This window comes from Pinus tabuliformis, chromosome Q (genome assembly GCF_031772625.1).
Source record: "Pinus tabuliformis cultivar Carrire ecotype Pingquan chromosome Q, CPIR1, whole genome shotgun sequence".
Lineage (NCBI taxonomy): Eukaryota > Viridiplantae > Streptophyta > Pinopsida > Pinales > Pinaceae > Pinus > Pinus tabuliformis.
The window spans coordinates 565,128,570-565,150,525 of NC_142296.1; the positions used below are offsets into that span (position 1 = coordinate 565,128,570).

The window sequence follows — 21,956 nt, forward strand, 5'->3', positions numbered from 1 at the left end:
AGTCTATCCATGTAAAGTTCATCAATGACAAGGCCATTTGCTCAAATATGAAGGACACACCTGATTACTTCCATGCGTCAATGATATACTTCTCTCATATAATAGAGATCATCAAAGCTGGGAAATGACAATATTTAGAGATATTGAACAACATTAACTTTGATGCTATTCTAGCGTAGACCATCTTAAACATAAGAAAACAGATCAGGAACGAAACTTAAACTTGATTCAGATGATGCTCAAAGGAGAACTTCAGTACAAACACAGTTAATAAAGTCAGATAATCAACATTGTATCTTGGGGCATGTCATTTACCATTTTTCACTAAAGATTATCTTATCCCCTTATCTTGAACATAAGGAAGACAGATCAGGAAGGACAATTTACACTTAACCGAGATAATGTTCAAGGGAGAACTTCAGACCAAAAACAGTCAATAAAGTCGGATAATCAACATTGTATCTCGGGGCATGTCATTTACCATTTTTCACAAAATATTTTGACCAGTCAATAGGACAGGCACCCAATATGAAAGGGTCAAATAACTTGCAACAAAATGTTGTGGTTAAACTTGCATCAGCCTATCTAATGGCTACAAACCAAATTGTAAGGTCATAAAAATTAAAATGAAATAAGTGCTCCAATATTGTGTATGGGGAAAGGCTGGAAATTTAGCAGCCATCCTATCAATGGAAAGTAGTATTGCAATGTTTCCATCATCCTTCTATCTGCCATTACATGCTTAGAAGAATGTCTTTCAAAACCCAAGTACTAACACCCCCAACAACAGATAGCTGCTGCGAAGATGAACACAACAAGGTCACAGATGGCCAACCAGCCAAAGATACTCCATAAGCATAGGCAGCTGCCAGCGTTTAGTTATCGTATCTCCCGCTTAATGTTGCATCAGGATATTAATTGTTGCGTTAGAAGTAGGACTGTTGGCAGCAGTCAAGAAATGGCATCCAAGCGTAATTAATGGTCTCTTGAAAATCTGTGCATGAACCTTGCTAGATGAAAAGAACATCCATATCAGTCATGCCTACCTTATGCCATGAGGTACAAAGGTTAGACTAATGGACTTTTATTGTTCAATGGGTGATGACAGAGGAGCAGAAAGTGGTAATTTAGAGAAGCTAGATATAATTCCAGAATTCCCAGGGACACGGAGATCTCTGCAGTAAATAGAAAAGATGAGTTGCCACCAGGATATTGAAACCTAACAAGTGCAAGTGTACATTTAAAACTTGACTTCCACCAATCATAAATCAAAATCTTGAAACCTAAGAAGTTCAAGGAATGCATTTAAAAACTCGACTTCCACCAATCATAAATCAAAATCTTTTAGTTACCTTTCAAAGAACTCTCTTCACTTTGGCCAATAACCGATTCACAATAGATAGCTAAAGCATTCATGTGAAAGTAGGTTACCCTGTGATAGCACTAATAAAAAACTTTTTAGATCCAAATGGGAAATCCTGAAACAATCCCCTAAACATACGAAACTACACCAAAGCCAGCTGTCAAACCATGAAAATCAAGTATCTCTATTTAAGGAAAGTAAATTTAGGAGCTAAAAAGACAGACGATAAAACAAAATATTAATTGTACTCTGTAGTAGTACAAATAACTGCATTTCAAACAAGAGACAGCATTAGCGAATCTGAGGAGTCTGAAAAAATAATGTACATCAGAATTACCCAAGCAAGGACACGGTTTTGAATGACATATATTGTACTATATTCTTCTTGTGACATAGAAAATGTTGTCTGATACCAAAAAATAGGAAAATACAAAAAGGTTAAGCATGAAGATGGGAAACAAAATCCATGACCAAACCTAGGAAGCACAAATGAAATAATATAAACTACAATATCCAAGTAACAGTGAAACCTCCAACAATAATAAGTCTGAATGTTGCAAATACCATTTCAGGGATTATCTTGTGAAGAATCCAAAAAGAAATTTTTTGGAAGTATCGGGGGAAATATTGGAAAAAATCAGCAAGCATAAAATTGACCTGAAAAAATTAGAAAAACTTGGACAAGTTGGCAACCTGAAAAAAATTAGAATATCAGACGAAATTAGAGTTATCTGCAACATTTTCCTGTATAGAAAATAGAAAACTCGTCTGATACCAAAAAATTAGGAAAATAAAATGAAGCTACCCATGAAGATGAAATGCAAATGTGTTCCTAAGATGTGGAAACAGCTTAGGCATTGGAGTTAGAAAGAAAAGGACTAGAGTCAATAATCCATAGAATACAAGTCATGAGATTAGCTGTTGAAACAGCACAATCCTGCTGTACCCATATGGAAATAAAACAAACTTCAATTTCAATTTTTGGAATTAAATATCCAAGCCTCGCTCACCAAACATTTCTGCTCAATGCATAATCTTAGACTAGAACATGGACTGAAAGAAATTAATACTATTTGTTCTTCCCCCTCCTTTCCCATGCTACTCTACAAACTGCAAAAATCACAAACTAAAAATGCCAGATGAACAGATATTGCAGACAAAAAAATGGACTTGCACACCTTATGTATCATGAACAAATATCAGACATATAATGTTTCAGATATATATGTTTTGAATGTCTCAGGAGAAATTGGAGAGCAATTACAACAATCCTTATTTTTGGAACAAAGCCTGATCACGGCTTTTTGATATGCAGGCATTCTTGTCATTATTACTACTTGCTACTAATATGTAGCAACTGCATGTTGATCCTGGTCTTTCAAAAGACTTTAAGAAGATGGTTCATCTTTACGTGCTTCCTCTCCTGCTTTCTTCTGAAAAAATGAGCACTCGTATCATAGCCATGTTTGAATGGAAACATAACTTTGAATTTGATGTTTTAAGATGGGAGATTATTAGCGTAGATACTAAAAAAGGTTATTGCATAACTAGTATATATGGAATCTGGATCACTTACAAAGACTCTTCAATGAATATAGCTTCCAATCAGCTAAATGAAACAGTTCAACTAAGAATGCAAGAGAAAATACTGCTATTGGATGTATATAGAAATAACTTTCATTCTTGATCATGGATTAGAACTCATACTGGACTTCTTATGTAGCTTATGTTTGCAAGATAAAGCAAGTTAGTCAGACAACAAGACGATCATACAAATGGTAAATTGATAATTTCTAGTATCTACTGCAATAATGAAACCCATGTCGTTCTAACAAATTTGAGACAAAGACTACCTTAGTATTGATGATATACAATATTTTGGATGATGTGTCACTTCTGAGATATTTAAAAGTGGATCAGGCACCAATGATATGAACTCGCCTTCGGATGAATCAGAGATACGTGAAGTTGGGAGTAATCACATTTCCTTTGAGAACCACATTACTAGTAACGGTACTCAGGGAGAATACATCTCTTTAGTATTGATGTGAAGATATACAATGTTTTGGATCATGTGTCACTTCGGAGATATTAAAAAGTGGATCAGGCATCAATGACATTAACTCACCTTCGGATGAATCAGAGATACGCGAAGTTGGGAGTAATCACATTTCCTTTGAGACCCATAGTACCAGTAACGGTACTCAGGGAGAATACATCTCTTTAAGAGATTCAACATCTACCTTGGATGAAGAAAAGAGAAGCTGTGTGGTCAATCTCTCAAACCACTCATTAGATGATAGCACAATAAGGTTATTGGAACATGGCCTGGGATTTACAATTGCCCCAACAAATATTCCGACGGATGACATTATATACAACAATAAGGAAAAAAAAACATTTGACCATTGATGTTGCAAAAAGAGATCTATCCAGACTATCCCATAGCACTGACGCATTCACAAACACCTCGAAGAAACATCAGCAAATTTGAGTATGAGACACTAGGAACACTAAATGACAACCCTCATATAGTTACACTTAAAGGTGATAAAGGTGGCGTAATGGTGATGATGGGCAAACCAAATTATGGTAAAAAGATGCAATAGCATTTGGACACACATGAATGTCATAAGAAGTTCAACAAGAATCTATTGAATAATATTTCAGAAGATCTAACAAAAGCCATAAAGGGTTCCTCAATTGATGATAATTAATTTAGAGGATAAGGTCATCCTTAATAGTCCTATTGTTCCCAAGACTTATGGACTTCCAAAAATTCATAAGAATAGCGTTCCTTCAAGACCCATTGTCAACACCACCAGATCCCCACATAAGCTCTAGCAAAGTATTTAGAAAAGAAAGTTAAAACCTTTGGTAGTACTCACCTCTTCTTTCATCAAATATTCTACTTTCTTTCTAGACAAAATCAAGGATATCCACATTGCCAACAACAGCATCCTTCTCAACTTTGAAGTTACGTCTATTTCTAAGTCACATGACACGAGGACACGAGACACGGAGGACACGTAAATACGTGGTATTCAATACGAAACGCAGCGACCTGGAAACAGGACACGGGGGACACGTTTTATATATATTTAATAAAAAAAATATATATATATAGTAAATTCCAATAAAACCCTGAAAAATCTTCCCGTAAGATTGGCTACAAACCTTGGAATAATTAAACCTCACTTTAAATGAGGTGACCCTTTAAAACTCTATCCTAGAGAATGAAATCCTTTTTGATATCTCAACTTTGGGGAAAGGAAACTTAAAATTAAGAGGAATATGTACGTGGTATATTCTTATTTTGAAGAACTTTTAAACTTCAGAAATATTAGGTTCTCATTCTTGTCCTTGACATTGAGAGCACAGGGTGATGGTGGCGTCCACTCTTTCCAAATTTGACTCGTAGAGATTGATTGTGTATGACTGTTTGATAGTGGTATTTTTCACATTGTTCTTGTCTACCTGCATGTCATGAATAGTCCTTTTCTCTGGTGATGTTTTGCTGTCAAAAATACTGTTTTTTCCTCCAGCATGACTCTTCCTTTGCTATTGATTGGGCCTTTCTCTTGAAAATTCTCTCTTAAAATACTGTTGTTTTTCAATGTGACTTCTCTTTTGCTACTGGTTGGCCATTTCTACAAAGGTTGAGAATGTATGATTTCTTTTTCAGACATTTATCTGCCATCATGGCATTTCCTCTTTGCTGGGCTCTCTCTCCTCTATCTATATGTATTTCTCTTGAACAATGATTGCAGTGGCTTGCAACAATAGTGATACTTGTTCCATCTCTGAAGCAGCAAGTTCTTGCTTGCTGAAATCATCTGTTCATGATTGGGTGCTCTTCTTGTTTTGTCTGCAACCATCTTCCATCTCAGGCTGTCAGATTTCGCTAGTAGCTGGTTGCCATAAAACATTTATTGCAAAGTAAATGGCTCTTAAGTAGCATGTCTCCCTGCTCTTATGTAACAGGTTGCTCTGCAATATTTACAGCAGGATGAGCTTTTTTTATTGCAGGCATTAGAAATAGTGCATATGGAATAGTGTAAATATATAATAAAGAAATTGGTGGCAATTTTTTCATCATTCTCTTTACGCACATTTACTCCATCAAGCTCTGATTAAAATATGGTGCCCTTTTTTCGATAATTAGGCTATCGGTAATTTTGAAAATTGGATGCACTAAGTGGGATTTAATAGCCTTCTAGAACTGGAGTAACTTTCCTGGTACGAATGCCAGGTGAATGCCAAGACTGGTTCTCGGTTGCTTAAGAGAATTGTGGTTAACACTGTATATCGGATACAAATTATACAGCGAGCAAATGTAACGTGAATGCTATTGCTTACTGGTTTAAACCTTTAACGCCGGTCCTGGTTATGCTGGTCTTGAACGAACAGCAGCTCCACACGACACACACAGCTCCCGCAGCTACACACGACACACGAACAGCTCCAAAACAAACGAAAAAAACCCTGACGCTGACGTTATAAACCGAATTTTTTTGCAATACGTATTCAAAAATCGAAATACGTTATGGCAACGTATTCTCTGTACCGAATACGCGTATTCTAAATTCATGACACGAAGGGGAAAACGTAGAATACGTATGCTATTTTTAGGACACGTCAAAAATCGTATTGGACACGTATTAGGGCCGTTTTCGTGTCCAATACGTGAAATACGAGACACGGGACCCTAGGGGACGTGTCCTGTGACTTAGGTCTATTTATATGATGATACTTAGCAATGAAGTTGTTGATCTTGTTGAGGGATCACAAACCACAAAACAACTGCGCTGGTTGAGATGTGGCTCTAGTCTAAAATTTTTACCTTTCAATGAGATCTATGAACAAAGATGCAATGTTTCCATGGGATGACACTCATCCCCCATAGTGGCAACCCTCTTCTCGGAACACTTGGAAGAACTTCTCCAACCAAAATGGTGGGTGAGGTATGTAGATAACACCAATGTAAATTGGCCATGGAAAGGACAGCTTGGATAGATTTCTTGTGCATCTTAATAACCATTCATAAAATATCAAGCTCACCATGGAAGTCTAAGAAAATGGATCCCTTCATTCCTTAGATGTTCTTGTAACTAGGAACTCTAATGGTTTCCTTGCCCATCAAATGTATGTAATGTCCCTGTTACCCACCATTTTGTGGGTAATATCCCTATGAGAAATTTTTCAACAAGATGGCCCTCAGCCGGCAGCCAGCAACCCCTTGCAGCGACCAGCTATCTCATTGTGCCATTTTCTCCACCACCTGAGCTAGCGATGTTCCTCGCCCATCTGCCATGATCGTATGTTTGAAGGTGGGCCTCCCGAATCTAAATGTATGCCTTGTCATTTGGAAATTGAGTATTGTAGTTTGCTTATCATGGACACCTCTCGGCATGGATTAATAGGGGGATTCGGTGGAAAGAATGGGCTAGGTCTATGCTTCTGTCCCCTAGACCCCTTTTAGAAATTAATCTTGGATTCTAGCCTTGTGGGATCTATTTTACTGACCATTTGGTTCCAGGGATAGTATTTCACGGGAAACCTTGATTTTGGTTGTGTGGTCCCGCTCCCTTTTCCACTTATATTACCCTCTTTCCATTCATTATTACCCCATCCATCATTTTTCCTGCCTAGGTCCACATTCCTTCATTAGGTCTAGATAGGGTTAGCTTGCCCCTTCCCCTTGCCCACACCTTAGGTCATGGCCTAGAATGAAGCCCAGAGGTTGATGCAACTAAAAAGAAAGTTAAAAGCATACATGGCCACATTCAACAGGAAAAGTACCACAAAATGCAAAAGATGGCCGAGAAAAAAACGTTTAGCATGTAGGCAAAAGCCAAAACATGAGATCTACCCCATCATCATGGCCATCCCCCTGGTTCCTACAAGTTCTATGAGCCTTCTTCATCATATAGGAACCCATGATTGTCCCAACCCTTGGTGGGCAATGAACTGCCCCACCTTAAAAGGGGGATCTCACTACTATATCTTACACATCATGCTCTAACCCCTTGACTGATCCAAGAGGATCTTGTCAGATCAATTGCACAGGTTCAGTTTCGTTGTCAGCGTTCAGTATCTGGTATCTTCAACTTCGATAGTAATGTTATGGTTGTCCGGTAATGTCAATAGTTGCTATGGTTTTCATGATGATATGGTTTTGTACCTAGTTGTCGACATGTGGTTGTCGTCAGTTCCACCGGGTTTGGTTGTCGAAAAGGGAACAGGTATCATCATGTGGGGTAATGTCACATTGTGACATTTTGTTGTACATGGGTTTTAGAATTAAAATCAAAGTGATGTGAGTCTAACTCTAAATCATTACTAAAACCTATGCTACAAAACCTAATGTAAAACCCTAACACATTAAACCTAGAACCTAAATCTATGCATTAAAAATCAAATGCATTAACCAAACACTAAATCCTAAGTCTAAAGACCTCTCGGGCCATATAAATACAATACAATATACATAAAACATATAAATAAATGCAAATACATTGAAAAACAATATAAAACATAGTCCCTAACCACAGGGTTAACCGCAACGGGACCATGAAAATGGGGCATGTGATCAGTTGGGGAATAAGTCGTCGGGGTTTACAAACAATAGAGCCTAACCGCGCGGAGAATCCACATAACCTCGGCATGTGAACGGTGCAAACTCAACCGCCATCAGCTAACCACGTCGGAACCGCGCAGTGGGGAGGCAGTTAGACTAACCGCAGAACAATTGTCACATGTAGGGATGGAAAACCACGCCGGTAGCTGGAACCGTCGGGCCTAAACTGCAATCGTGTACCTTTGTGGCTTGACCGCGGACTATTCACATGGGCAGTTAACAACTCCGCGCAGTCAACCTGACCGCCAACGGATTGTTGTTATTATAAAGTCATTTTTGGGTTTTTAAATAAATTATGATGCTAGTTTAATGCAAGACCTTGTAACTAATGCCTAAGGTGGCTTTATGTCATAAGACCGAACCCTACTTTCAGTGTTCATGCCAATCTTGGCTTGGGAGGCTTTGAATGTACCTGCAGCCTTATAAGAACATTATTTTTCTCATGTAAAAGAGAGGAGAGTGGTTTTGAAGTTTTGTGTGCAGATTCTGGAGGTTATAGGCAGTTTTTGTTTTCAGTGTAACAGGAGCATCCGGAGTCAGAATTGGGAACCGCGATAGGTGTTGGAAAGCTATTTCAGAGAGCTTTCTTGTGACAGCGACCAAAAGTGCCTGCGTGCACAATTAGTCTGGTTAATTAGCTGTGTAATCGACCCCCTCGGATTCAATCCTAATAAAGCAGTCGCCCATCTTGAAAGCGGACCCAGAGATGTAGTCCATCAGGGACGAACTCCGTAATCAATCTTGTTGTTTGGTATCGTTGTGTTTTTGCTGCTTTTCTACTTTTATTTTTACATCTTGCTTATGTTTCTCATCTGTCATAAAGTCTTGCCTTTCAAACAGTTCTCTTAGTTAAAGCACTTTAAATTAACATTCAGTTCACTGTTGGCATTAATCAATTCTACTTCAGTTTAACGTATGATCATTTCAGATCGTATAATTTGGTATTAGAGCAAGTTGCGTTTGTAGAATTTGTCAATGAATGTTAACCAGGTCAAAGTAGCAACGTGGAGAAGGAATCCTCGAGGAGATTGATCCAAAGATTGGAAAGCGAAGAGTCGCTCACAAGCCGACCATGATAGGCTCTGATGCAGGTGAAAACCCTGAAACTAAGATGAGCGAGGAACAGTTTCAGCAAGCATTCTTGAACATGCAGCAGATGTTGGGAGAACTTTACGAAGATAAGAAGGCGAGAGATGCAGCTTCTTCTTCAAAGACATCGGAGAAGGACAAAGGTAAAGGCAAGGTTGATAAACCTCCTTCACCTCCATCATCTCCATCATCATCTTCTTCTTCTTCCAGTTCATAATCTAAAACAAAAAAGAAACCTAAGAAAACATCTCTTTTGAAACTAGATGTAAAATTTGAGTTACCTATTTATGATGGCGAAATGAATCCTGGAAAGCTAGATAACTGGATTACGCAGATGAGAGAGGAACAGTTTCAGCAAGCATTCTTGAACATGCAGCAGATGTTGGGAGAACTTTACGAAGATAAGAAGGCGAGAGACGCAGCTTCTTCTTCAAAGACATCGGAGAAGGACAAAGGTAAAGGCAAGGTTGATAAACCTCCTTCACCTCCATCATCTCCATCATCATCTTCTTCTTCTTCCAGTTCATAATCTAAAACAAAAAAGAAACCTAAGAAAACATCTCTTTTGAAACTAGATGTAAAATTTGAGTTACCTATTTATGATGGCGAAATGAATCCTGGAAAGCTAGATCACTGGATTACGCAGTTAGAAGTGTATTGTCATATTCAGAACATTTTTGATGATAAAACGAAAATCCAGTTAGCTACACTTAGAATGGGGGGAACAGCTTTTATCTGGTGGAAAAGTAAAACTCAGATAGATGTAAAGCCAAAAGGTAAAGTCATCTCTTCATGGTCTAAGTTTTTAAAAGCTCTTAGGAAACAATTCTATCCTTTAGGATATATGCCGCAAGCTGTTATTGATTGGCAGCGTTTGAGGCAAGGTAAAGGGCAGAGTGTTCAGGAGTTTACTTAGGAGTTCAGAAAGAAAGCATTGGCGCTTGGTATTTCACTGGATACACGTGAAACTTTATTAAAATACATCGGCAGTTTACAATCATATTTGCAGCATACATTATTGATGTTTAATCCTGATGATTTTGACGAAGTATGTGTTCAAGCCATACATATTGAATCAGGTCGCAGACCATTCAAGTTTTCACCACAATCATCTAAAGAGTTGGAAATCAAGGATTCCAATGACAGTAAAAGGAAGAACAATTCGAAGAGAAAGAAATCAGCAACAGCGCAGAAGGAAAGACCTACTTGTTCTCATTGCCAGAGAATCGGTCATAATGAACCTAGGTGTTGGAAACTTCATCCCGAACTTAAGCCCAAAAAGTTCCTTAAAGAGAAGGATGAAAAGAAAGCAATTGCAGCAGTCCAGCAAGATCTAATTTCCGATTCAGGTGATGAAAGGAGGATAACTGCCATAGTTTCGACAGGTAAAACTTCTAACACTGGTTCAAGTTCGAATACTATTGCATCTTCATCAAACATAAATCCTTCAAATGAGGATAAAAAAAGTTGAATTATTTAGCATAAGGATAACTTCTAAGCACACAAAAATAGATACAATGTTTGACAGTGGATCAGAGGCCAATTTAATGTTTGAATATTTAGTTAAAAACTTGGGTTTGGAGACACAGAATCATCCAAGACCTTACCCATTAGGATGGCTAAATAAATCAACTCAGATAAAAGTCACAAAACAGTGTCGATTAAGATTTGCCATTACAGCAAATTACATTGATGAAGTGGAATTAGATGTGGTTCCAGTAGACATATGTGGAGTTTTCTTGGGAAGTCCTTATCTTTATGATTGTGATGTAGTATTTTATAAGAAAGAGCATAAATATCACCTTAAGAAAGATGGGGTTGAATTTATTGTCAGGGCGCATCAAAGTAAAAATCACTTGAATTTAGTTGTTGCTAATCAGATGAAGCGATTAATAAGTTCAAATAAGAAATTTGTAATCATGTGCGTAAAGGAACAACATAAGAATCAACATGATGTTTGTTCAGGTTATGAGTCTCAGCTTAAAGATAGTTTGATCAAAGGGGTAGAAACTTTTTCAATTCTATTTAAAGAAACCAAACATCTCACTGATCAGCAGGGAATACAACATGAGTTACAGTTGATGCCTAAAGCTCCTCTTCCTAATGTCAGAATGAATCAATTTAGTCCAAGTTTGGAAGTTATCAATTACAGGGAGGCTGGTCAATATTGGGGAAAGTCAGTGTTAAATTTCTCTTGTATCGTGTCACCATTTCATGTTTCAAACAGTTTGGAAGCCTCTTTTCAAGTGGAGAGGAAGCCTAATTGTTTTCATATCAAAGCCTTTCCTAAAGCAGTGTCAAAGTATCTAATACATCTAAGGGAAACTTATGCATCAAGGGAAAGTGCTAATCAATGGAAACATCATTTAATGAATGAAGAAACAGTGATTCAAATAAATCATCCAACATTTCAATACTTTCAAAATCAAACTAAGTTGCAGCAATTTTCACACTACAGTTTGATGGGTTTATTGTAGCAAGTTCACTTACTAATCAGGAATCAGGAAAGTATATCAAATCAAGTAGCTGGTATGATGTCCAGAATGTCTTTGAATGTTTCTACCATTCCGCAAAATAGATTGTTAATACGTGTCAATAGTATTGAACAATATCATGTAGAGATTGTTTTCAAAGATGTGTATGAATCACTAATTCATGGTACTTCGTGAAAAGAAGTCAATTGTCATGTTCATAACAGGTTGTTTAACCATCTTCGCAAGGCAGATGGATGGAACAATTCACAGATTCAAAATGTGCTATGATAAGCATCATCAAGGTCATCACTTTCAGGTGGTTGATCGAATGTATTGGTACATCATCAGGGCAAGGTGGAGAGTGAGGTAGCTCTACCCTCATTTACTATCTGTTTAAGTCAAACTTTTGCGGTCCAAAAGCTTTCAAGTGGAGAGTGAGGGAGCTCTACCCTCATTTACTATCTGTTTAAGTCAAACTTTTGTGGTCCAAAAGCTTTCAAGTGGAGAGGACTGATCAGGAGGATCTTGTCAAATCAGTTGCACAAGTTTAGTTCCGTCGTCAGCGTTCAGTGTCCGATATCTTCAACTTCGACAGTAATGTTATGGTTGTCCGGTAATGTCAATAGTTGATATGGTTTTCATGATGATATGGTTTTGTACCTGGTTGTCGACATGTGGTTGCCGTCAATTCCACCAGAATTTGATCGTCGACATGAGTTTGTCGTCCGTCTCGCAGGATTTGGTTGTTGACATGTAGTTGTCGTCAGTTCCACCGGGGTTTGGTTGTCGAAAAGGGAACAGGTATCATCATGTGGGGTAATGTCACATTGTGACATTTTGTTGTACATGGGTTTTAGAATTAAAATCAAAATGATGTGAGTCTAACTCTAAATCATTACTAAAACCTATGCTACAAAACCTAATGTAAAACCCTAACACATTAAACCTAGAACCTAAATCTATGTATTAAAAATCAAATGCATTAACCAAACACTAAATCCTAAGTCTAAAAGCCTCTCAGGCCATATAAATACAATACAATATACATAAACATATAAACAAACATTACATTGCAAATACATTGAAAAACAATATAAAACACAGTCCCTAACCGCAAGGTTAACCGCAACGAGACCATGAAAATGGGGCATGTGATCAGTTGGGGAATAAGCCGTCGAGGTTTACAAACAACAGAGCCTAATCGTGCGGAGAATCCACATAACCTCGGCATGTGAACGATGCGAACTCAAACAACCATTGGCTAACCACTTTGGAACCGCGCAGTGAGGAGGCAGTTAGACTAACCGCAGAACAGTTGTCACATGTAGGGATGGAAAACCACACCGGTAGCCGGAACCGCCGAGCCTAAACTATAATCGTGTACCTTTGTGGCTTGACCATGGACTATGCACATGGGCGGTTAACAACTCCGCGCAGTCAACCTAACCGCCAACGGATTATTGTTATTATAAACTCATTTTTGGGTTTTTAAATAAATTATGATGCTAGTTTAATGCAAGACCTTGCAACTAATGCCTAAGGTGGCTTTATCTCATAAGACTGAACCCTACTTTCAATGTTCATGCCAATCTTGGCTTGGGAGGCTTCAAATGTACCAGTAGCCTTATAAGAACATTATTTTTCTCATGTAAAAGAGAGGAGAGTGGTTTTGAAGTTTTGTGTGCAGATTCTGGAGGTTATAGGCAGTTTTTGTTTTCAGTGTAACAGGAGCATCCGGAGTCAGAATTGGGAACTGTGACAGGCGTTGGAAAGCTATTTCAGAGAGCTTTCTTGTGACAGTGACCAGAAGTGCCTGCGTGCACAATTAGTCTAGTTAATTTGCTGTGTAATCGACCTCCTCGGATTCAATCCTAATAAAGCGGTTGCCCATCTTGAAAGCGGACCCGAAGACGTAGTCCATCAGGGACGAACTCTGTAATCAATCTTGTTGTCTGGTATCGTTGTGTTTTTGTTGCTTTTCACTTTTGTTTTTACATCTTGCTTATGTTTATCATCTATTGTAAAGTCTTTCCTCTCAAACAGTTCTCACGGTTAAAGCTCTTTAAATTAACATTCAGTTCATTGTTGGCATTAATCAATTCTACTTCAGTTTAACATATGATCATTTCAGATCATTGACCCCTGAGCAGTCAGTCAAAGAAAATCATAAAAAAGAAAAAGGCATAAAAGAAGGGTGGAAAAATCAAGGCACCTCACGTACCATGATTGCTCCCTCCTACACATTATAAACCCTGTCAGACCAGGAGGTAACTCCTCAAATCAAATCATGTTATTCAAAGAAAATCATAAAAAAGAAAAAGGCATAAAAGAAGGGTGGAAAAATCAAGGCACCTCATGTACCATGATTGCTCCCTCCTATACATTATAAACCCTGTCAGACCAAGAGGTAACTCCTCAAATCAAATCATGTTATTCATTCAAGTTGTTCATTATTATATACAAGAGGGAGTGACTATTCAGTTCATCTCCCGTTGACCCTCCATCTTCTCTTTTATTTATTTACACTAATCACAATTGTTCACCCAATCCCTATGATTAGGTGTCAACATTCCCCCCCTTAATCTGAAGGGATGTTGGTGAGTCCAAGCATCGTTCTGAATCTTTCAAGCTTTTCTCTTCCAATCGCTTTGGTGAAGATGTCTGCAATTTGCTCATTAGTGGAACAATGGCAGAGATGGATTGTTTTGGCCTCAACATGATGTCGAATCAGATGATATTTAGTATTGATGTGCTTCGTTCGATCATGGAACTTTGGGTTCTTGGCCAACTTTATTGCCGAGGTATTGTCAATCATGAGTGGAGTCAATTGTACTTGTTTTACCTGCAAATCTTCAAGAATTTTCCTGAGCCACACAATTTCTTTTGTTGCCTCAGCCGCTGCCACATATTCTACCTCTGTTGTGGAATCTATTGGAACTGATTTTTTGCGTGATCTCCAGGAGACAGCTCCTGATCCAAGACTCATAACATAACCTGAAGTAGATACCCCAGTTTGTTTGTCTCCATCGAAGTCTGAATCAGAGTATCCAATCAAGCTGAAGTCGCCCACCTGTGTATACTTGATTCCAAAGTCTTGAGTTCCCTTCAAGTACTTTAGAACTCTTTTTGCAGCAGACCAATGTCCCTCACAAGGCTTTTGCATAGACCTAGAGAGGATTCCAACAGCAAACAAAATGTCTGGTCTTGTAGTAGTTAGATAGTTGAGACTTCCTACAAGCTGTCTATACTTTGTTACATCCTCAAATTCTTTTCCTTCAATGGATGTGAGCTTTAAGTTTTGTTCCATTGGAGTAGTCAGAAGAGTGCATTCAGTCATGCCAAATCTGTTCAAAAAATCTCCAATGTACTTGAGAAAGGAATATGGACTTCAGATGTTGAGTTACTTCAATACCAAGATAGTAATGAACATAGCCCAAATCAGTCATTTCAAAACCTTTCCTCAATTCCTTCTTTATGGATGCAATGTAGCTTTCATTGTTCCCTGTCATCAAAAGATCATCTACATATACCACAAGATATACAACTGTTTTGTCAACCTTCTTGACAAACAAAGTTGCATCATCAAGATCATAATGTTTGAAATTGAGTTTCAGAAGATGCTCGGTTAGTTTTTCATACCAGGCTCGCGGTGCTTGTTTGAGGCCATACAAGGATTTCACAAGTTTGCATACTTTATGTTCATGTCCTTTCGCAGCAAATCCTTTAGGTTCGGACATAAAAACATTCTCTTTTAGATCTCCATTCAAGAAAGCAGTTTTTACATCCATTTGATGGACTTTCCAACCGTTCTGAGCTGTTAGGGCAAAGAGTGTCCGGATGGTAGCCCATTTTGCTGTGGGGGCAAAAGTCTCCTCATAATTGACCCCTTCCTTCTGTGCAAAACCTTTTTCCACAAGCCTGGCTTTGTGCTTGTCAAGTGAGCCATCAGCTTTATACTTGTTCTTGTAGACCCACTTACAGCGAATTGGTTTGGTTCCCAATGGAGGATCAACCAGCTTCCAAGTGCCATTCTTTATTAAAGCATCATACTCCTTTTGCATTGCTTCTTTCCATTCATCACGAGAAGCAGCTTCTTTGAAGGAAGTTGGTTCAAAATCTGTAGACAAATTCAATTCACAATCATAAGAAACATCCATATCAACAGGGGAATCAGAGTCATCTACATCACCTCCATTTTGTCGGTTTGAATTTCTAGTTCCTGCCTTTCCAACCTCATCAGGATGAACACTTTCAATTGTCTTTGTCAGCGACTTTGGGGGACCTTTCTCAGATGGTCCAAGCTGCTCCGTTGATTGAGTTGGGACTGAATCAATATTGATTCTCCCAATTCTGTCAATCACATCACTCAAAGTATCATCCGTTGTTGGAGTTTCATGCGGGGGAGATTGTGCTTCATAAGAAGATTCCACAGGTTGATCTAGTATAGGAATCCCCCCTTCAAGATGTGGAATCTGATTATCAAATTCTTGAAATGATTTTGCATTTGCGAATCTATCCAAGCAATCAAGTTGTCGTTCAACAACATTGTCAATTTTGGATGATTCAAGAAAGTTTACATCTCTAGATATAACAAACTTTTTATTGACTTCATCATACATATTACAGACGGTATGCTTTGGAGGTGTTTGAATACCCCAGGAAGATACACTTACGACTTCTTGCACCAAGTTTGTTTCTATGTACCTTTGGTATCAAGGCATAACATGTGGAACCAAAGACCCTGAGATGCTTTACCAAAGGAATGTGCCCATACCACATTTCATAAGGAGTCTTGTTTCTAATAGCATTAGATGGACATCTATTCTTTACATATACAGCACATAGAACTGCATCAGCCCAAAACATCAATTTTACATTTTTGAAAAACATCATGGAGCGTACCATATTTAAGATTGTCCTATTCATTCTTTCAACGGCTCCTTTCTGTTGGGGATTATAAGGCACGGTTGTTTGATGTTTGATCCCATGTTGGCGAAGATAGTTTTCAAATTCATTTGAAGAGTATTCTTTTCCATTATCAGTGCGAATAGAGCCAATATAAGATTGTGCATCATTTTCAATCCATGTATGAAAGTTCTTGAATGTTTGAAAAGCATCAGATTTGTTCTTCAATAAATAAACCCAACACATTCTGGTGTAGTCATCAATAAATGTCATCATATATTTATTTCCATTTGTAGAAGGAACAGGCATTGGACCACATAAATCTGAATGAATGAGTTCAAGTTTTCTATGTGCTCTGGAATTTGAATCATGAAAAGACTGTTTGCTATGCTTTCCGAGAATGCAAGCATCACATTGCTTAAGTTTCCTAAGAATTGTAGGCAAACCAGTAACACCATTTTTCTTCAACAAGCGGAGGCTGTCATAGTTCAAGTGTCCAAATCTAGCATGCCATAATAAACTTGATGGAAATGTACCTTCTTCATAATGAGAATTGTATGAGAAATTTTGTGCACGAGCAGAGGCACCCTGCAACTTGAGAAGCCTTTCTTCCTCTATCCCCGTCATGACAAGTGAGTGGTCTGATGCTTTTCTCACCTCAAGCTTGCCATCAAACATATGAATGGAGTGTCCTTGCTGGCGGATGTGGACCAAGGACAGCAAGTTTCTCCTCAACTGTGGGAGATATAGAACATGATGCAGAAGAAAGTCTGGAAGACCAGACAATTTAAGCCTAATTATGCCAAGCCCTGATTGCTTGAGTTTTGATTTGTCTGCAAAGTATACTGCTCCATCAACATTGTCAGTGAATTCTTCAAAAAAATCTCTTCTAAAAGTCATGTGGTAAGTTTCTCCTGAATCCAGCGACCAATCATTTTTCCAAGAAGCAAGTGAAGCATTAAATAAGCCTTCATTTACTCCAATATTACAGTGTGCCACAACATAGTGAGCGGATTCAGGTGCTTTACCTTTCTCTTTGTCATTAGTTTTACCTTTGGGTTGGTTTCTTTCCTGCTCAATTATGTCCCAAGGCAACTTGCATGTGGATGCATCATGTGATCCATCTCTTTTGCAGCGTATGCAATGCAAATCTGACTTTTCTCCTTGAGAGTGTCTGCCCCCCTGCCTCTGAAATTTCTTCCTCTTCCTCTTCAACCACCTCTTCCTCTGGAAGAATCTTGAGCAAGATTCTTTTCTCTATGAGCAAGGCACACAGCCTCTTCAGAAGACTCAGGCGCAGTCTTCTTCCCAAAAGCTTTCTCTTTCAACAAATTTTTTTTACAAGGGAATCAAAGGTAATATCTTTGAGGTTTCCATTTGCTTGCAATGACTCAAGATAATTTGAGTAAGTGGGATAAAGTGCCTTGAGAAAAGCTATCGAAAAGCTATCAGAGGAATATCCAGTTCAACATTAGTGACTTTGATATCATGCATTATAGATTTTACTTCTGATGCAAGAGCAAGAGGATCATTAGTTTGTAATTCAAGGGTGAAGAGTTTAATCATGAGTTGAACAACTTCAAGGGCAGAGTGTGAGTCATACAATTCCTTCAGTTTTTGTAAGGCTTCGAAAGCATTTGAAAATGGCGAAATATGGCGACTCACCTCTTCATTTACTGATGTTGCAATCAATGCATAAGCCTTGTTGTTCTTATTTTCCCAAATGATGAATTCTTTGTCTGAGGTAGGTTGTTCTAGCTCTTTGTCTCCATCTCCAACACACACTCCTTTCCACAACTCATTAATAATGAGAGTGTGTTTGATTTTCTGCAACCATTCAGGATAATTCTCCTTCCCATTGAGAACCACTCCCACAATAGATATTAATGAATGCATTGTAAAATCTGTGTACTATGGAAAAAAAATATATATATATATAAATAAATAAAAAATACTTCTACTGCAAAATTTTACTCCTAAAAAAAAAATCTGATTCTGATATATGAAGACAGAGGTATTATGTGGGGAAGGTGGTATTTGGGGACGGTGTTATTATGGAGAGGCACACGCGCTATGGGAGGAGGTAATTATGATAGCAGTGTATTATGATATCAAAAGGGAAACACAGTTGAAACAATCCAACAGGTTTGTTTGGTGTAGGACTTCCTGAGTTGCAACAGGTTCAACAACAACTTACACAGAACCCCAACATGATTCGTGAAATGATGAATATGCCTGCCATTCAGAACCTTATGAACAACCCCAATTTGATGCGAAACTTGATTATGAGTAATCCGCAAATGCGGGAAATTATTGACAGGAACCCAGACCTTGCGCACATACTCAACGATCCTGGCACTCTTAGACAGACTTTGGATGCAGCGAGGAATCTTGAACTCATGCGAGAGATGATGAGAAATATTGAAGGCTTTAACATGCTCCGTCGTATGTATGAAACAGTTCAAGAGCCATTTCTCAATGCGACAACAACTGGAGGTGATAGTGGGAATGACTTGGGCTCTAATCCTTTTGTTGCTCTGTTTGGACAACGTTATACTGGAGCGGATTCACATATGCCAAGGGCCGAGGTATGGACTGTGTATGGAGGAGGGCCATGGAGGAGGGTCATGGAGTCGTATGGGAGCAACGTTCAAAACTAGGAGGCCTTTAAACCGGAGCTGGTTGATATATCGCACTTACGATACCATATATATCGCAGTTACGATACCATATATATCGGGTATGGCAACCGGTGGGGAGAGCGCAGAAAAGGCTGAGCGTTTTGTATGCAGGTATCGAGCAGCGTAGCAGAGAAGGCAGCACTACAGAAACGTTCAAGTCAATGAATAAACTGTCAGACCAGTGGAAGCGTCAGCGTCAGAGCTGCCAGGCTTAGCCAGAATGGTAGATCTGATGAGTAGAAGAGCCCGAACAAAGAGGAGTTACAAAGGTGCATGCAGAATGCCTAAACCTAGAGACCTAAGCTCTGATACCATGTCAGACTAGGAGGTAACTCCTCAAATCAAATCATGTTATTCATTCAGGTTGTTCATTATTATATACAAGAGGGAGTGATTGTTCAGTTCATCTCCCGATGACTCTCCATCTTCTCTATTACTTATTTACACTAATTACAGTTGTTCACCCAATCCCTATGATTAGGTGTCAACAAACCCAACTGTGGGCTTCCCTCTTATTAGCAACCCTTGCACACCAGCATGTGACTCAGGGCTGCCCCTTCTCATCCCCTACTTCATTCACCATATTTGTCACATGCCACCACCTTTTGAAGGATGTACTTTGAATATTATCCCCTTTAGAAGAAGAAACCACCTAATAGGTTACTTGGTTAACCCCATTTAGAGTTTAGGAGACATTGGCACATCCCAAAGCCCATTATGGAAGGGCAGACCATTATGAAGCCCCCACCTGTGATCCATGATTAGGTAAGCTCATTTACTCTATTTCTCTAATGACTTGTTGAACTAGAAGGCTAGGGGACGCATTGGATCTTATGCAGGATTGCAGATGGTTTCCATTTGGGGTTTGGTCTCTCTATACGAGGTCCTAATCCTCCAACGGGCTACATTGGCACATGTAGGGTGAGCGTTGAGAGCCATGGGCCTCCACAGCAACAGATTGCACTCCATGGATTCCCACAGCCATTCAAAGATTGTTCATGGTTCACTTATTGAAAGAGGAGTCTACAGTTGATCCATCATGCCCAGATGGCCCCAGATCTACACCATACACTAGGCAGATGATCCAGGACTTGCACGATCATGTGGCATCACCTACACCATCATCCTAGCCCTTGCACGTGATCTACAAGCATCTTCTATTTGTTTGGAGACCCATGAGGACACTTGTGTGCCCCCAGGTGTCATTTGGAGCACCACAAGTTATTACAAGGGGCCAACCTCTTGTCCACTGCTTTTGAGGGTCCTATTCATCATTGTGGCACCCACGGACTTCATTAGGCCTCTTAGAGGGCCCTACGACATGCATAGAATATTATTTGACCTCTTGAGAGTCTTACTTTTTCAATAATGAGCTAGTTTGGTGGGCTTGTCACCAAAAGTTGAATTATTAGAAAATTATTTTCTTTTTAGGGCTTACGTAGGCTAAGGAGGCTAATTCGAACTCCTAAGTTGTGTATAAATACAAGTGAGATGAGTTCATTTGCTCATCATCACTTTGTTTTGGATCTCTTATCTCTCTTGAGATTTTCGCACTTTTTCTAAGGATGAATTGGAGCTTTATGGATGAGTTTTAATGTGTGGATATTGGTCTATGTTCTCTTAGAGCTTCTTTATTGTCAATTGTGAATAGCTGGATATACTCTATTACATGTAAGTACGTACTTTTGATGTTATTCTTGTATACTTTTGTCATATATGTTGGACTGGGATTTTTTTTGTTCTAGGGCTAATTGTTGCATGCATTTACTGCTTAATATTGTGGAATTTGTCTCTATTATAGCATTCCTTCAATGTATGGGCCATGTAATGTGAGCGAAATATCCTAGGGGTAAAATTTGACCTTGACAAGCAATTCCTCTCGCACATCGAAGTATGGAAGCTGCAAGGTTCTTCCTCTTGACGTAGAAGGCAAACAAAGTGATCTTGAGGCCTCCTTGACTGGGAACCAAGAAATCCTACTCTTACTCAACATAGACTCCATTCTCCCAAAGATTAAGGCACTGATCTACCAAGGGTGGTCACTAAAATCCATATTTTCTCACATCCTTCCGGGACTAGCCACATTGGGGTACCTAGGGCATCAATTTCCTGACAAGCTAGCCATCAAAAAAAATTGATCTCCTAGGGTCTCCTGCATTGGCCTTTCCTCTAGCTCTCCTCCAATTTTGAAGCCATTCCGACGGTGGAGTTGGGAGAAAAGTCAAGCCCTAGCTCCGAGATCAAAACTTGCCCTACCATCCCCAAGGCTAGTACCTCATAGGGTCATGATAACATCTTCAAGTGAAATTCTTTTCTTGATCCTTTCCCCCACCTTGTCTAGGGTAAGAATATCATTGGTAGCTTCACACTTTCCTCATGCCCTAAACCGGGTCCACTTGGCCCCATGTGGTTCTGCTTCTTTAAAGGACCATTCTTCAAGAACCATCCGAGATACATAATACATAATACCTTGCTTAGTGAGAAAGCAAGCTCCATCTTTCAAACTTTTCTAGGAAAGGGTCTGTTTGGGTCACTCATACCCATTGACTTATCATTCATTAGTGGCTCCATCTTTCAAACTTTTATAGGAAAGCGTCTGTTTGGGTCACTCATATCCATTGACTTATCATTCATTAGTGACTCCATATCCATTGACATATCGGGTCTCCTCCCATCGATGAAAGTTCGTAAATAGAAGGGAGCCTTAGCTGAAGTGACAGTGCGCTAGGTCTCCATTTCTTGCCCTTAGCCTAGCATTTTTCCTTTAGGGATCCCCCTTAGGTCCCCTGCTAGTTTGAGCGGTA

The 21,956-nt window shown here is 39.0% G+C and overlaps 1 protein-coding gene across 3 annotated transcripts in view; it reads right to left on the reverse strand.

Annotated features, from left to right (window-relative positions):
• Positions 1 to 208: 208 nt before the first annotated feature.
• LOC149220699 (uncharacterized) overlaps positions 209 to 21,956 on the reverse strand; it is a 66,221-nt gene continuing 44,473 nt past the window's right edge. The window contains exons 3-5 of one of the 3 annotated variants that reach the window (XR_016249314.1): positions 1,353 to 1,432; positions 1,047 to 1,175; positions 209 to 938 (exon numbers count right to left, since the gene is read on the reverse strand). Coding sequence is in view for 2 of the 3 variants with exons in the window: in XM_089384872.1 (XP_089240998.1) it covers positions 2,752 to 2,796 (45 nt within the window). In the remaining variant the exon portion in view is untranslated. Of the gene's footprint in view, positions 1,176 to 1,352; positions 1,433 to 2,513; positions 2,797 to 21,956 lie in introns of those variants that run through there. The other 2 variants (XM_089384873.1, XM_089384872.1) reach the window with 2 other exon arrangements.